This window comes from Panthera leo, chromosome C2, assembly GCF_018350215.1.
Source record: "Panthera leo isolate Ple1 chromosome C2, P.leo_Ple1_pat1.1, whole genome shotgun sequence".
Taxonomy (NCBI): Eukaryota; Metazoa; Chordata; class Mammalia; order Carnivora; family Felidae; genus Panthera; species Panthera leo.
The window spans coordinates 70858916-70877251 of NC_056687.1; the positions used below are offsets into that span (position 1 = coordinate 70858916).

Sequence of the window (18336 nt, forward strand, 5' to 3'; positions counted from 1 at the left end):
GGCATATATCATTTTATTACATTCCACTTTATTACACTATGCGGATACTGTCATTTTTTTCTTACAAATTAAAGGTTTGTGGCAACTTAGTATTAAGCAAGTCTATGGACACCATGTTTCCAACAGGATTTGCTAACTTCATGTCTTTGTGTCACACTGTTAATTCTCATAATACTTCAAACTTTTGCATTATTATATTTGTAATAGTGATCTGTGATCAGTGTTTGATGTTACTATTGTAATTGTGCCAGACACCACACCCCTATGACAACAATAAATATTGTGTATATTGTGACTGTTCCACCGACTGTTCCCTCTTCCCCTTTTCTCAGGCCTCCCTATTCCCTGAGACACAACATGTGTTAGACAGTTAGTTAGCCAAGTTGTGAATGCAAAGGAAAAGTTCTTGGAGGAAATGAAAAGTGATATTCCAGTGAATACACAAATGATAAAGAAAGTGAAATAGCCTTATTGCTGATAATGGAGAAGGTCTGAGTAGTCTGCACAGATGATCTTAGCAGAAGTTGGTTCATGAGGCTTAAGGAAAGAAGCCATCTCCATAACATAAAAGCATTAGGTGAAGCAGCAGGTGCTGATACAGAAGCTGTAACGAGTTATCCAGAAGATCTAGTTCAGGTAATTAATGGAAGCAGCTACACTAAACAACAGATTTTCAATGTAGACTAGACAGCCTTCTACTGGAAGAAGATGCCACCTAGGACTTTCATAGCTAGAGAAGAGAAGTCAATGCCTGGCTTCAAAGGTTCCGAGGACAGGCTGACTCTCTTATTAGTGGCTGATGAAGCTGGTGACCTGAAGTTGAATGGTGAACGAAGTGCTCATTTGCCATTCTGAAAATCCTTGGGCTCTTAAGAATCACACCAAACCTCCTCTGTCCATGCTCTGTAAGCGGAACAACAAAGCCTAGATGACAGCACATCTGTTTGCAACATGGTGTACTGAATATTTTAAGCCCACTGTTGAGATTACTGTCCAGAAAAAAAAGATTCCTTTTAAAATATTACTGCTCATTGTCAATGCACCTGGTCACCCAAGAGCTCTGAGGGAAATGGATGAGATTCATGTTGTTTTCATACCTGCTAACACAGCATCCAATCCACAGCCCACAGAGCAAGGAGTAATTTTGACTTTCGAGTCTTATTATATAAGGAATATACCTAATAAGGCTATGGCTGCCATAGATAGTGATTCCTCTGATGGATCTGAGCAAAGTAAGTGAAAACCTTCTGGGAAGGGTTCACCATTCTAGACGCCATTAAGAAAATTTGTGAGTCATGGGAAGAGGTCAAAATAGCAACATCAACAGGAGTTTGGAAGAAGTTGATTCCAACCCTCATGGATGACTTTGAGGGCTCAAGATTCCAGTGCAGGAAGGAACTGCAGATGTGGTAGAAATAGCAAGAGAACCAGAATCAGAAGTGGAGCCTGAATATGGGACTGATTGCTGCAACCTCTTGATAAAACTTGAATGGATGACAAAGAAGTTGCTTCTTATGCATGAGCAAAGAGAGTGGCTCCCTGAGGTGGAAAGTACTCCTGGTGAAGATGCTGTGAAGATTGTTGAAATGACAGCAAAGGATTTAGAATATTATCTAAACTTAGTTGAGGAAGAGCAGATTGACTTCAATTCTGAAAGAAGTTCTACTTTGAGTAAAATGTTATCAAACAGTACTGCATTGCATGATGCTGAGAAATCATTCATTAAAGGAAGAGTTGAACAGTGTAACAAACTTCAATGTTTTCTTTTAAGAAATTGCTACAGCCACCCCAACCTTTAGCACCCACCACCCTTGTCAGCCAGCAGTCATCAACATCAATGAAAGACCTTCCATGAGCAAAAATGACTAGGACTTGAAGAAAGTTCAGTTCATGATTAGCATATTGGGCAATAAAGCTTTTTGTGTGTATTTGTTTTTTAGCAATAATGTATTTTTTTTAACTTTATTCATTTATTTTTGAGTCAAAAAGAGAGAGGGGGAGAGCATGAGTGGGAGAGAGACAGAGAGAGAGAGAGAGAGAATCCTAAACCAGCTCTGCCAGTGCAGAGCTGGACATGGGGCTTGAACCCACGAACTGTTAAGATCATGACCTGAGCCAAAACTCAGAGTCAGACACTTAACCGATTGAGCCACCCAGGTGCCCCAGCAATAAAGTATTTTTATTTTTATTTATTTATTTTTTTAAGTTTACTTATTTATCTTGAGAAAGAGAGAGAGTGAGAGAGAAAGAGAGAAAGTGTGAGCAGGGTAGGGGCAGAGAGAAAGGGAGAATCCCAAGCAGACTCCGCACCCCTGTGCAGAGCCCAGTGGGGGGGCTTGAACCCATGAACTGTAAGATCATGACCTGAAGCTGAAGTCAGACGCTTAACCAAGTGAGCCACCCAGGCACCCCAATAAACTATTTTCAAATTACGGTATGTACATCGTGGGGTACCTGGTTGGCTCAGTGAGTAGAATAGAGTAGAGCATGCACTCTTGATCCTGGGGTGGCAAATTCAAGCCCCATGTTGAGTGTAGAGATAACTTTTAAAAAAACAAAAATGGTATGTACATTGTTTTTATTAGACATAATGCTACTGTACACTTAACAGAGTGTGGTATAGTATAAACATAACTTTTATATGTACTAGGAAACAAAAAAATTCATTTGACTTGCTTTATTGCAGTGGTCTGGAGCCAAACCTGATATTTCTCTAAGGCATACCTATACCTAATTTTAGAACATTTACATCACCCCTCAAAAACTATGTCCCTGAGGCATCTGGATGGCTCAGTTGGTTAAGCGTCCGACTCTTGATTTTGGCTCAGGTCAGGATGGATGTGAGAGGTGGGGAGAGGAAGTTTTTAAGGATGATTCCCAGGTTTCTGGATGGATAAATAAAAAAGTTTTCTACTGAAACAACTTAGCTAATCTACAGTGAAGTCTTATGGATAAAAATTAATTTCCATGTCTTTAACTTTAAATATTGCCAGATATTTAGAAACATCTAGCCCATTTTGTTATTGTGTTGCCCCAGAAAAAGGAAAAGTGCTATGAAATTTGCCAGTGCCACGATTTCATTAGTGACTCTCACACTCCACAGTGTTTGTGTAACCTATGAGTATCTTTTTTAATATATGAAATTTATTGTCAAATTGGTTTCCATACAACACCCAGTGCTCATCCCAAAAGATGCCCTCTTCAATACCCATCACCTACCCTCCTCTCCCTCCCATTCCCCATCAACCCTCAGTTTGTTCTCAGTTTTTAACAGTCTCTTATGCTTTGGCTCTCTCCCACTCTAACCTCTTTCTTTCTTTTTCCTTCCCCTCCCCCATGGGTTCCTGTTAAGTTTCTCAGGATCCAAATAAGAGTGAAAACATATGGTATCTGTCTTTCTCTGTATGGCTTATTTCACTTAGCATCACACTCTCCAGTTCCATCCACGTTGCTACAAAGGGCCATATTTCATTCTTTCTCATTGCCACATAGTACTCCATTGTGTATATAAACCACAATTTCTTTATCCATTCATCAGTTGATGGACATTTAGGCTCTTTCCACAATTTGGCTATTGTTGAGAGTGTTGCTATAAACATTGGGGTACAAGTGCCCCTATGCACCAGTACTCCTGTATCCCTTGGGTAAATTCCTAGCAGTGTTACTGCTGGGTCATAGGGTAGGTCTATTTTTAATTTTTAGAGGAACCTCCACACTGTTTCCCAGAGTGGCTGTACCAGTTTGCATTCCCACCAACAGTGCAAGAGGGTTCCCGTTTCTCCACATCCTCTCCAGCATCTATAGTCTCCTGATTTGTTCATTTTGGCCACTCTGACTGGCGTGAGGTGATATCTGAGTGTGGTTTTGATTTGTATTTCCCTGATAAGGAGCGACGTTGAGCATCTTTTCATGTGCCTGTTGGCCATCCGGATGTCTTCTTTAGAAAAGTGTCTATTCATGTTTTCTGCCCATTTCTTCACTGGGTTATTTGTTTTTCGGGTGTGGAGTTTGGTGAGCTCTTTATATAGATTTGATACTAGCCCTTTGTCCGATATGTCATTTGCAAATATCTTTTCCCATTCCGTTGCTTGCCTTTTAGTTTTGTTGATTGTTTCCTTTGCTGTGCAGAAGCTTTTTATCTTCATAAGGTCCCAGTAGTTCATTTTTGCTTTTAATTTCCTTGCCTTTGGGGATGTGTCAAGTAAGATATTGCTGCGGCTGAGGTCAGAGAGGTCTTTTCCTGCTTTCTCCTCTAGGGTTTTGATGGTTTCCTGTCTCACATTCAGGTCCTTTACCCATTTTGAGTTTATTTTTGTGAATGGTGTGAGAAAGTGGTCTAGTTTCAACCTTCTGCATGTTGCTGTCCAGTTCTCCCAGCACCATTTGTAAAAGAGACTGTCTTTTTTCCATTGGATATTCTTTCCTGCTTTGTCAAAGATTAGTCGGCCATACTTTTGTGGGTCTAGTTCTGGGGTTTCTATTCTATTCCACTGGTCTATGTGTCTGTTTTTGTGCCAATACCATGCTGTCTTGATGATTACAGCTTTGTAGTAGAGGCTAAAGTCTGGGATTGTGATGCCTCCTGCTTTGGTCTTCTTCTTCAAAATTACTTTGGCCATTCGGGGCCTTTTTGTGGTTCCATATGAATTTTAGGATTGCTTGTTCTAGCTTTGAGAAGAATGCTGGTGCAATTTTGATTGGGATTGCATTGAATGTGTAGATAGTTTTGGGTAGTATTGACATTTTGACAATATTTATTCTTCCAACCCATGAGCACGGAATGTTTTTCCATTTCTTTATATCTTCTTCAATTTCCTTCATAAGCTTTCTATAGTTTTCAGCATACAGATCTTTTACATCTTTGGTTAGATTTATTCCTAGGTATTTTATGCTTCTTGGTGCAATTGTGAATGGGATCAGTTTATTTGTCTTTCTGTTGCTTCATTATTAGTGTATAAGAATGCAACTGATTTCTGTACATTGATTTTGCATCCTGCGACTTTGCTGAATTCATGTATCAGTTCTAGCAGACTTTTGGTGGAATCTATCGGATTTTCCATGTATAATATCATGTCATCTGCAAAAAGTGAAAGCTTGACTTCATCTTTGCCACTTTTGATGCCTTTGATTTCCTTTTGTTGTCTGATTGCTGATGCTAGCACTTCCAACACTGTGTTAAACAACAGCGGTGAGAGTGGACATCCCTGTCGTGTTCCTGATCTCAGGGGGAAAGCTCTCAGTTCTTCCCCACTGAGGATGATATTAGCTGAGAGCTTTTCATAAATGGCTTCTATGATGTTTAAGTATGTTCCTTCTATCTCGACTTTCTCCAGGGTTTTTATTAAGAAAGGATGCTGAATTTTGTCAAATGCTTTTTTCTGCATCGATTGACAGCATCATATGGTTCTTATCTTTTCTTTCATTAATGTGATGTATCACGTTGATTGATTTGCGAATGTTGAACCAGCCCTGCATCCCAGGAATGAATCCCACTTGATCATGGTGAATAATTCTTTTTATAAGCTGTTGAATTCGATTTGCTAGTATCTTATTGAGAATTTTTGCATCCATATTCATCAGGGATATTGGCCTGTAGTTCTCTTTTTTTACTGGGTCTCTGTCTGGTTTAGGATCAAAGTAATACTGGCTTCATAGAATGAGTCTGGAAGTTTTCCTTCCCTTTCTATTTTTTGGAATAGCTTGAGAAGGATAGGTATTATCTCTGCTTTAAACGTCTGGTAGAACTCCCCTGGGAAGCCATCTGGTCCTGGACTCTTATTTGTTGGGAGATTTTTGATAACTGATTCAATTTCTTCGCTGGTTATGGGTCTGTTCAAGCTTTCTATTTCCTCCTGATTGAGTTTTGGAAGTGTGTGGGTGTTTAGGAATTTGTCCATTTCTTCCAGGTTGTCCAGTTTGTTGGCATATAGTTTTTCATAGTATTCCCTGATAATTGCTTGTATTTCTGAGGGATTGGTTGTAACAATTCTATTTTCATTCATGATTTTATCTATTTGGGTCATCTCCCTTTTCTTTTTGAGAAGCCTGGCTAGAGGTTTATCAATTTTGTTTATTTTTTCAAAAAACCAACTCTTGGTTTCATTGATCTGCTCTGCAGTTTTTTTAGATTCTATATTGTTTATTTCTGCTCTGATCTTTATTATTTCTCTTCTTCTGCTGGGTTTGGGGTGTCTTTGCTGCTCTGCTTCTATTTCCTTTAGGTGTGCTGTTACATTTTGTATTTGGGATTTTTCTTGTTTCTTGAGATAGGCCTGGATTGCAGTGTATTTTCCTCTCAGGGCTGCCTTCGTTGCATCCCAAAGCATTTGGATTGTTGTATTTACATTTTCGTTTGCTTCCATATATTTTTTAATTTCTTCTCTGATTGCCTGGTTGACCCATTCATTCTTTAGTAGGATGTTCTTTAACCTCCATGTTTTTGGAGGTTTTCCAGGCTTTTTCCTGTGGTTGATTTCAAGCTTCATAGCATTGTGGTCCGAAAGTATGCATGGTATGATCTCAATTCTTGTATACTTATGAAGGGCTGTTTTGTGACCCAGTATGTGATCTATCTTGGAGAATGTTCCATGTGCACTCGAGAAGAAAGTATATTCTGTTGCTTTGGGAGGCAGAGTTCTAAATATATCTGTCAAGTCCATCTGATCCAATGTATCATTCAGGGCCCTTGTTTCTTTACTGACCATGTGTCTAGATGATCTATCCATTGTTGTAAGTGGGGTGTTAAAGTCCCCTGCAATTACCACATTCTTATCAATAAGGTTGCTTACGTTTGTGAGTCATTGTTTTATATATTTGGGGGCTCCTGTATTCGGCGCATAGACATTTATCATTGTTAACTCTTCCTGATGGATAGACCCTGTAATTATTATATAATGCCCTTCTTCATCTCTTGTTACAGCCTTTAATTTAAAGTCTAGTTTGTCTGATATAAGTATGGCTACTCCAGCTCTCTTTTGACTTCCAGTAGCATGAAAGATAGTTCTCCATCCCCTCCCTTTCAATCTGAAGGTGTCCTCAGGTCTGAAATGAGTCTCTTGTAGACAGCAAATAGATGGGTCTTGTTTTTTTTATCCATTCTGATACCCTAGGTCTTTTGGTTGGCGCATTTAGTCCATTTACATTCAGTGTGATGTCTGTAGGTTTCATGCTTGTAGCAATGTCTCTGGTACTTTGTCTCACAGGATCCCCCTTAGGATCTCTTGTAGGGCTGGTTTAGTGGTGATGAATTCCTTCAGTTTATGTTTGTTTGGGAAGACCTTTATCTCTCCTTCTATTCTAAATGACAGATTTGCTGGATAGAGGATTCTTGGCTGCATATTTTTTCTGTTCATCACATTGAAGATTTCCTGCCATTCCTTTCTGGCCTGCCAAGTTTCAGTAGAGAGATCCATCATGAGTCTTATCGGTCTCCCTTTATATGTTAGAGCACATTTATCCCTAGCTGCTTTCAGAATTTTCCTTGTATTTTGCCAGTTTCATTATGATATGTCGTGCAGAAGATGGATTCAAGTTACGTCTGAAGGGAGTTCTCTGTGCCTCTTGGATTTCAATGCCTTTTTCCTTCCCCAGATCAGGGAAGTTCTCAGCTATTATTTCTTCAAGTACACCTTCAGCACCTTTCCCTCTCTCTTCCTCCTCTGGAATACCAATTATGCGTAGATTATTTCTCTTTAGTGCATCACTTAGTTTTCTAATTTTCCCCTCATACTCCTGGATTTTTTTTATCTTTTTCTCAGCTTCTTCTTTTTCCATAATTTTATCTTCTAGTTCACCTATTCTCTCCTCTGCCTCTTCAATTCAAGCTTGGTCGTCTCCATTTTATTTTGCAGCTCATTAATAGGATTTTTTAGCTCCTCCTGGCTGTTCCTTAGTCCCTTGATCTCTGTAGCAATAGATTCTCTGCTGTCCTTTATACTGTTTTCAAGCCCAGCGATTAATTTTATGACTATTATTCTAAATTCACTTTCTGTTATATTGTTAAATCATTTTTGATCAGTTTGTTAGCTGTCGTTATTTCCTGGAGGTTTTTTTGAGGGGAATTCTTCAGGTTCGTCCTTTTGGATAGTCCCTGGAGTGGTGCGGAACTGCGGAGCACTTCCCCTGTGCTGTCTTGAATAACTTGCGTTGGTGGGCGGGGCCGCAGTCAGACCTGATGTCTGCCGCCAGCCCACCGCTGGGGCCACAGTCAGACTGGTGTGTACCTCTCTTCCCTTCTCCTAGGGGTGGGATTCACTGTGGGGTGGCGTGGCCCCTCTGGGCTACTTGCACACTGCCAGGCTTGTGGTGCTGGGGATCTGGCATATTAGCTGGGGTGGATCGGCAAGGTACACAGGGGTGGGAGGGGCAGGCTCAGCTCGCTTTTCCTTGGGTGATCCACTTCGGGAGGGGCCCTGCGGCACCAGGAGGGAGTCAGACCTGCCACCAGAGGGATGGATCCTCAGAAGCACAACATTGGGTGTTTGCATGGTGCAAGCAAGTTCCCTGACAGGAACTGGTTCCCTTTGGGATTTTGGATGGGGGATGGGCGAGGGAGATGGCGCTGGCGAGCGCCTTTGTTCCCCACCACGCTGCACTCTGTCATCCAGGGCTCAACAACTCTCCCTCCCATTGTCCTCCAGGCTTCCGGCTCTCCAAGCAGAGCTGTTAACTTATAATCTTCCAGATGTTAAGCCCCGCTTGCTGTCAGAACACACTCCCTCCGGCCCCTCTGCTTTTGCCAGCCAGACTTGGGGGCTCTGCTTTGCTGGCGGGCTGCCCCTCCGCCCCGGCTCCCTCCCGCCAGTCCGTGTAGCGTGCACCACCTCTCTGCCCTTCCTACCCTCTTCCGTGGGCCTCTCGTCTAATCTTGGCTCTGGAGAATCCGTTCTGCTAATCTTCTGGTGGTTTTCTGGGTTATTTAGGCAGGTGTGGGTGGAATCTAAGTGATCCGCAGGACGCGGTGAGCCCAACGTCCTCCTACTCCGCCATCTTCCCCTCACTGCAACCTATGAGTATCTTAATGAAATTAGCATGTTTTATAAAAGGGCTATAAATAAATTGTTAAACAGAGCAACAGGACCACTTTTGCTGGCCGTTGCTTGCTCAAGGATAAATGGGAAAGAGTTATAATGGTACTAAAAGAAATCCAGTCTTTTCTTTTTTTTTTTTTTTCCAAAAATATTAATTTCCCAACTTGGCCCACTAAAAGCTAAGAGAAGCACCAATAACCTAGCAGCAAGGAACACAGTGCCTAGGTTGTGGTTTCTAAAAGCTATTCCCCATTAAATGGAACTAGTGCTCCTTGGAAGATTAGCTGATGCCCAAATCTAGGATAGGGTGTATGCTTATTAGCCTGGCACATCCTGCTATACAGAAAAAAGGAAGTAAGGAAGGAAGCTATCAAAAAGCAATGAGACTTGGGGCGCCTGGGTGGCTCGGTTAAGTGTTCAACTCTTGATTTCGGCTCAGGTCATAATGTCATGGGTCATGCAGGAATTGAGCCCTATGTCGGGCTCTGTGCTATTAGCATGTAGCCTGCTTGGGATTCTCTTTCTCTCTCTCTGCCCCTCCCTCATTTTGCTCTTTCTCACAATAAATAAAAATAAAACATAAAAAACAAAAAACAAAAAACCAACTAATGAATCTTGCCAAAAGGACTCAGGAACCCACAGAGACAAAGACTCCAACTGGAGTCATTTAAAAACAGTATTCCAAGGCACCTGGGTGGCTGAGTGGGTTGAGTGTCTGACTGCTGATTTCAGCTCAAGTCATGATCTCATACAGTTCAAGAGTTTGAGCCACAGTGGGGCTCTGCACTGACAGCATGAAGCCTGCTTGTGATTCTTTCTCTCTCTCTCTCTCTCTCTCTCTCTCTCTCTCTCTGCCCCTCCTCTACCCTTGTGCATGTGCTCTCTATCTCAAAATAAATAAACTTAAAAAAAAAATGATTTTCTCTCTCCCCCTCTGCCCCTCCCCTGCTTGTGTGCACACATGTGCTCTCTAATTAAAATTTTAAAATAGAAGCACCTGGGTGGCTCAGTTGGTTAAGGATCCGACTTTGGCTCAGGTTATGATCTCTCGGTTTGTGAGTTAGAGCCCCACATCAGGCTCTGTGCTGACAGCTCAGAGTCTGGAGGCTGCTTCAGACTCTGTCTCCCTCTCTCTCTGCCCCTCTCCTACTCATGCTCGCTCTCTCTCTCTCTCTCTCTCTCTCAAGAATAAACAAAAAATAATAAAAATAAAATAAAAAATAAAATAAAATACAGTATTCTACAGCTTTACCAGAAAGTTCTACTGCTTTTTTTTTTTTTTAAGTTTATTTATCTATTTTGAGAGAGAGAGAGAGAGAGAGAGAGGGAGGGAGGGAGGGAGGGAGAGTGTGTTTTTGGGCATGTGCCTGTGTGAGTTGTGTCCATGAACAGGGGAGGGGCAGAGAGAAAGGATCCCAAGCAAGCTCCACACTCAGCAGGGAGCCCAACAAGGAACTCCCTGAGAAGGACTCGAACCCACCACCCTGGGATCATGACCTGAGCTGAAATCAAGGGTTGGATGCTCAACTGACTGAGCTACCCAGGTGCCCTAGAAAGTTCTACTGCTTTAAATAAAAAACCAGGATTCTCGGGGTGCCTGGATGGCTCAGTCGATTAGGTGTCTGACTCTTGATTTCAGCTCAGGTCATGATCTCATGGTTTGTCAGATTGAGCCCCACTTCGGGCTCTGCTCTGACAACACCGAACCTGCCTGAGATTCTTTCTCACCCTCTCTCTTTGCCCCTTCCCAACTCTCGCACATGCACTTGTGTGCTCTCTCTCAAAATAAAGTTTAAAAACTAGGAATCTATACTTTATCAATTTCATTTATAATTTTAAAAACTTGTTCAGATTAGTCTTTCCTTTATATTAGCATGGCCTCTAAGTATTAGAAATAAATCTCATAATGCCTGGAATTCTGTTCTATTCGTTACTATACCTCAGGGCCCCATTTATTGAATGAATGAATGAATGGAATTGCTATAGGTAATGAGAACTAAATAAAATTCAAAGACTATTTTATTTTACTTCAATGTAAAATGTATTTTCTTAAGCTAATATTAATGTCATATAACATTCTTACAGCTGTCTTACCCAGTGTCCTCCATTAATGCCAGAGTGATTCGAGAGAAGACTCGGTTCTGGGTGTGAGAACCAGTCATTGCTTCATTCTGAAAATCAAAAGATTTTAAATTAGAAGGCCAGATGTCTTGAAACTCCCAATAATTTCCATGATTACTTTGACGTATATGTAAAATGTCTCAAGTGTGAGAGGCTCACTTATTCACTTCAAGTAGTGAAATAAATAAGCCTTCTTTAATTAATTAATTTATTTATGTATCTATGTATCTATCTACCTATCTATCTATCTATCATGACAAGACTGAAGCTTAAAGCAAAATCTGCTTTCTGCCTTAAATGACTATATTATGTACAATTTCCCAGAAATGGCAGACAACCAGCATTTAGAACTCTGATGAATATGAAAATAACTATACATAAGCAGAAATGCTGTAAAAATATTATAATATCTAGACAAAGTAAAGTGAGTGGTTGAGACAGATGCCCACAGAATATTAGAGGGGGTGAATATTGACCTGAATTTAATTAAAAAAAAAAAAAAAAAAAAAAACGCTTTTATAACCTTCAAACTATGATCACAGAAATACACATCAATATATAAAACAAGTATCACAGCATCATAGGATCAAAGAAGTTGCATGAGGGACCTAAAATGCCATCAAAGTCTACTATCTACCCAGTGTTTTAATTCATATCATGTAATTCCTACAGCAGCTCTGATTATTCTTCAAATCCTTATGTTGAATACTGGATGGTCACCTCAAGTACTTTAATATCACTAAAAAAAATAGTTCAAGGATGCAAAGTTGATTTCAGAGAAAGGCAACCATTAATGAAATTAATACTCTCACGTTTCTACTGCAAAAATAAATAAATTTTCAGGTCTGGTCAATCTACAGTTTTCTTAAGAGAATCACTTGGGAAAATTGCTTAAGGAAAATAAAAGAACTAAAAGTCCCATGGGAGAAACAAGTGTAATGTGTCTTCCATAAGTTTCCATCATTATTATTTTGTGGTCACCTGGATAAGAATGGTCAGCAGAAGCATTAATTTCACTCCTTTGTAATTTTGCTAACTTGTATATAAGCTTAAAAAAATACACACACACACACACACTCTCTCTCTCTCTCTGAGCTAGAAATTCCATTTCCAGGGATTTATCTTTCTCTTTTTTAAAAATTTTTTTAATGTTTATTTTTGGGACAGAGAGAGACAGAGCACGAGCAGGCGAGGGGCAGACAGGGAGGGAGACACAGAATCTGAAGCAGGCTCCAGCCTCTGAGCTGTCAGCACAGAGCCTGACATGGGGCTCAAACTCACGAACCACAGGATCATGACCTGAGCCAAGGTTGGACACTTAACAAATTGAGTCACCCAGGCACCCCTATCTTTTCTATTTCTATGTAAATACATCTGACCTTGAGTTAACTTCCTAGTTCTGCTCTCCTAGAAACCTAAAAAAGGTGGAATGTCAACCGTGTCACCAGGCAACAGTGGTGTGATGCCTCAGGACATCAGAGTAAATGATGGACTTGGTAAATGAACATGAATACCTGTTGGTAAGCCATAGCCTGGAACATCCCCATGTGCACAGATTCTTATGGGGATGTCACTTACAGAGATCTAGAAGTTATGTCTATGGAACTGTTAAAAATAAATATATTAGTCTTTATTTGAGACATAGTACTTCTAAGCCAGGCTGGTTCTTGCACCCCCTCCCCCCCCCCCTTGTATGGCCTTCTGCTCCTATATTTGAGCTGGAGTGCAGAGAGAGAGGCATGAATGACAGCCCCTAGACTGTTGTGTGGAGCATGAAAAAAATGCCTGACTTCTACCATGCTGGCATGCTGTGTCTTGTATCTTTCCAAGTAAATGTTTTTTCAATGACGCTTGTTAGGTCTTGTGAGTCTGAAGGCATGTTTAGTTGAACCTAAGAATACCCACTGAAATGCCACTCCTGAAAGATATCACAGATATAAATAAAGTGCTCATCACAACATTTTTAAAATAATAAATTTTAAAGTGGCTGGCTGGCTCATGGTAGAATGTGTGACTCTTGATCTGGGCATTATAAGTTCAAGCCCCACATTGGATGCAGAGATTACTTAAAAATAAAATCTTAAGACATAAATAAAATAAAAAATTTAAAACACAGTTGTTCATTAACACAGGACTGTTGTTACATTCATATAATGAATCATGTTGGTTTATAATGACTTATCCCTGGGTTTTAATATTTTGTGCAATGGAGCAACAGCAGCTAAATATAAAGTACACTGTGACAGCTGAAGATAGCAACAGAGGAATGCTGTGCATGATACCCATTTACTCCATGTTCTTCTACTTGGTTCAATATGGCCGGAGGCTCTTAGAAGTGCTTATTGCATGATTCTAATTTTGTACATTTTGCTCTTGTCCCCATTACTCAATTTAGTCTCTGTTCCAACTACCATTGCTTTTTGTTGTTGTTTAAGGTAAAGAAATATTAGAGTAAATAAAGGAGTTTATTTACTGGAAATATGTTTAAAATTGAGCTAGCACTTTATTGTGACTTACTGCTTTTGTTAGTGGCATGGTATTTGTTTTTCCCATGAGTCTTATTTTTAGTGTTCAATTTTAAAGAGCCTTTTTAGGAAAGCATACACTGCCATTACATCAGGAGCACCTGTACTGCTTGGAAAAATGTCTAAGATATATTATGAAGTGGAAAATTGTTCATTAACATATGAATTCATTTAATGAAAAACCTGTGTGTTAGTGTGTGCATCTCTACATATACATAACATTTCTTGAAGCATATTCAAAAAAACTTAAATAGTGATTACATCTAGGGGCACCTGGGTGGCTCAACTGGTTGAGCATCAGACTTCAGCTCAGGTCATGATCTTGTGGTTCATGAGTTCAAGCCCTACATCAGGCTCGCTGCTGTCAGTGCAGAGCCTGCTTTGGATCCTCTATCTCCCTCTCTCTGCCCCTCTCTCACCTGTACGATCTCAAAAATAAATAAACATTAAAAAAAAAATAGTGATTACATCTAAAAAGCGGGTCTGGAGAGCTGAAGGGGAAAAGAAACTTTAAGTTACCAAATGTTTTTAGGTTTACATAGAGTTCACCTAATGGAAAAGAAAGGGAAATTGAAAAGAGGGGGAGGATTTATTTTAGTGGCTGCCTATCAAACACTGGAGTTTTAAAAAGAGGCAAGGAGTTAACCAAACAAAACAAAAACAACCCAAGGAGGTCAGTTAACGTTCATTCTAGCTCACTACTGATTGGAACTTATTAATGAGAAACTGCTTGTTAAGAGAAAAAAGGGGCAACTGGGGGGCTCAGTCAGTTAAGGGACCGACACCTGATTTTGGCTCAGTTCATGATCTCACAGTTTTTGATATCTGGCCCCAAGATGGGCTCTGCACTGACAGTTCAGAGCCTGCTTGGAATTCTCTCTCTCCCTCTCTCTTTGCACCACCCCAGGTTGCATGTGCACGCTCTCTTTCTCAAAAATAAAACATAAACTTAAAAAAATTACTTTTATTAAAAAAGAATTTCTTTCATTAAAGAAAAAACGCCTAGTAAAATTTTAAAATAAACTGACCTCTAATAACCGCTTTTCCCAATGGTTGAGCTCAGTGCCCATGCCACCTTGATTTTCGAGTTCCATTCCCTCCAGAATTGGACAGTTAAAATGTTTTCGCGCTTCATCCTAAGAATCAGAAAAAAAAATAATAAACCCTACAAAAGTACAATATAATAACGGCAGAGTCTATAACATAGATATGGTAAAGTAGCCATTAAAGAATTACTTTGGTGAGAAGTGAAAACATCTTTTAAAAATATGGTTTTTAATGTAATTAAATATATTTTGATACTATTACATTCCTCTGCTAGTAAATTCTCTTAACATTTTTTCCTCTGTTTGAAGATTTTGTCACATATATTTCAAAAAAACTATAGACTAACACGATTGCCATTTATAACTATTATGTCAACAATGTTTTCAATGAAGGGATCAACTGCTCTTATTATAGATATAGTCTTGGAAGAAAAATAAGTTCTTCATTAAAATACAATTTTGCTCATTTGGTTTTTCCTATCCTTTAGTTAGAAATTTCCAGTGACAGGAGGGGTGCCCTGAGTGGCTCAGTCGGTTGGGTGTCCGACTTTGGTTCAGGTCATCATCTCTCCATTCGTGAGTTTGAGCCCCACATCAGGCTCTGTGCTGACAGCTGAGAGCCTGGAACCTGCTTTGGAGTGTCTCCCTCTCTCTCTGCCCCTGCCCCACTCACACTCTGTCTCTGTCTCTCAAAAATGAATAAACGCTCAAAAAAAAAATTTTTTTTTTTTAAAGAAATTTTCAATGATAGGAAATATCCCAAGAACAGTGCAAAAATCCACAAGGCAGGGGCACCTGGCTGGCTCAGTCAGTACAGCATGCAACTTTTGATCCTAGGATTGTGAATTTACGTTGGGGGTAGTTTATTTAAAAAATAAGAGGGTGGAATGGTTAATTTTATTAATTAAATGGTTAATTTAATAATAATTAAATGGTAAATTAGTTAGTGGTTAATTTTATTAACCATTGGCTTGGCTAGGCCACAGTGCCCAGATATTTGATCAAACATTATTCTGAATGTTTCAGTAAGGGTGTTTTGGGGTAAGATTAATAATTAAATTAGTAGACTTGAAGTAAAGCAGATTACCCTCCATAATACAGACAGGCCTCATCCAATCAGTTGAAGGCCTTAATAGAACAAAGACTGACTTTTCCTGAGCAGGAAGGAATTCTGCCAGCTTATTGCCCTTGGACTCAAAATGCAACTCTTCCCTGAGTGTCCAGCCTGCTAGCCTACTCCATCAGAGTTTGGAATCTCCAAACCTCCACAATTGCACGAGCCATTTCTTTCAAATAAATTTTCTTCTCTCTCTCTCATTTCTAGCCCTATTTATTGGGCAACACATTTTGTTGGCTCTATTTCTTTGGACAACCTTGACTATTATGGACTAGTATTGAAATGATCAGCAATTATACAAATAGTACCAGTCATCCTAAGAGGTATCATAGTAGAGGGACATTGGCTTAAAGCAGTAAGTAGAATGGAGCCATGAGAGTTATTGACAAATTTCCATTTCTTCAGATTTCTCTTGGCTTGTAGCTTTACTGTACTGCCTTTATATTAGTTTCCTTATTATAGGCTCTGAAATTTACTTTTAAGTTCTTTAGCAATAATGATTAGTAGAGAAAAGACCATAAGAAATGAAAAGAGTAGATGGTTCATGAAACATGAAGTTGGGTAATACATACGACAACACGAGGTGTTACTAGAAGATACACAGTGTGAGGAACTATCTTATTATCTCGAACATTCCATAATCTCTCCACCTTTCGAACTACTTTATCACTCCATTGATATAATCCAAGACTGCAATTAAAGAATAAAAGACAGTCATTTTGCAAATTCATCACAGCTTTAAATAGTGAAAGTATTTATGAACATCAATATGCAATTAAGATATTTGAGTTTACTATATACCAAATACTGCAACATACATGACAACATTTTCTAATCTTTTCAACAACCTGATGAGATTATCATCAATATTGTGCAGATAGAGATGGAAGGGTAGATAGAGGAAATAACTTCTCAAGTTCACAAAGCTAATACTTTGCTCAGATGATGATGAATTACTCCCTTTTAACACAAATTTTGGATAAAACAAAAGCAAGTCCAGAGACATATCCAAGCACATAAGGAAACTTAATAACAACAAAAAACAGCATTTTAAAAAAATGGCATTTTAATTTAGTGGGAAAGTACAATTTATTTATTAACTGTGATGTAACACTGGTTATCCATCTAGAAAAAAGTTAAATCCCTATTTCATCCCATATACAGAAATAAATTCCAAAAAGATGTCAGCAAAGATGGCAGACCTCTGAAAATTCTCTGTTCTTGAAAGCAGTGAGAAAAGTGGCAAAATGCCTAATCAACTTTTCAGAACTTTGGAAATTAACAAAGGCTTTCAGCAATCCAGGAAGCATTAAAAGAAAAAAAAGGATAGGAGTGCCTGGGAGGCTCAGTCAGTCAAGTGTCCGACTCTTGATTTCAGCTCAAGTCATGATCATGAGATCGAGCCCCTCACTGCTGGTGTGGAGCCTGCTTGGGATTCTCTCTCTCCCTCTCTCTCTCTGCCCCTCCCCTGCTCTTGCATACACACTTTCTCTCAAAATAAACAACAAAAAAATTGTTTAAAAAATAGATAAATCTCAGTAAGAACTGCAAGCTTTGTGGCATTTTCCCATGCCTTGGCAGCCCTGAAAACTAACAGCCCGCAATCACAGTAAAAACCAGCAAACTTGGCAGCCACTATAGAGGTGGTAGAATGGGGGTGACTGGAAGAACACATTAAAAACAGCCCCCATAATCCAACTCTATCTACAAGAAACACAGTTCAGACTCAAGGACACACATAGGTTGAATGTAAAAGAATTAAACAGATAATACCATGCAAACAGTACTCAAATGAGAGCTGGAACGACTACACCAGTATCAGACAAAATAGACCTTAAAACAAAAGTTGTTAGTAGAAATAAAGAGGGACGTTCTATAATGATGAAAAGGTCAATCCACCCAGAAGATATAATAGTTATAAACATATATATACCTCACAAAAGAACCCCAAAATACATGAAGCAAAAATAAATTCCAAATGAATAAAAGCTATGAATGTAAAAAATTGAAATAATTTACTAGAAGACAGGAGAATATTTTTATAATCATTGGAGGGAAGGAATTTCTCAAGCAACAGAAGAAAAAATAGATGACTTTAATGATATAAAAATTTTAAATTTTTCTATGAAAAAAATATTATAACGAAATAAGATAACTAAGTGGGACAAATATTTGCAACGAACATGAAAAAGGATTACTATCCCCCAATTATAAAGTACTCTTACAAAATCACTAGAAAAGGAAAAATAACCCAGGACTGGACAAAAGATATAAATAGGCTGTATACAAGTACAGAGGAAATTCAAATGGCTGAAACATCAGTAGTAGTCCTAGAAGTATAAGATACCATCTTTTACTCTCAGATTGGCCTTAAAAAAAAAAAAAAAATCTATAATATCCACTACTGGTAAGCATTTATATATCATTGGTGGGATATAATGACATCATTTATAATGGACATTAATTTTGATTTTTCCCCATAATCCATATCATTTTTT

The 18336-nt window shown here is 39.2% G+C and overlaps 1 protein-coding gene across 6 annotated transcripts in view; it reads right to left on the bottom strand.

Moving 5' to 3' along the window:
• Window positions 1–18336, bottom strand: part of LMLN (leishmanolysin like peptidase) — a 91683-nt gene that overhangs the window by 40644 nt on the left and 32703 nt on the right. For all 6 annotated transcript variants that reach the window (XR_006207050.1, XM_042954779.1, XM_042954780.1 and 3 more), the window contains exons 9-11: window positions 16411–16528; window positions 14704–14811; window positions 11124–11200 (exon numbers count right to left, since the gene is read on the bottom strand). Coding sequence is in view for 5 of the 6 variants with exons in the window: in XM_042954779.1 (XP_042810713.1) it covers window positions 11124–11200; window positions 14704–14811; window positions 16411–16528 (303 nt within the window). In the remaining variant the exon portion in view is untranslated. The remainder of the gene's footprint in view (window positions 1–11123; window positions 11201–14703; window positions 14812–16410; window positions 16529–18336) is intronic.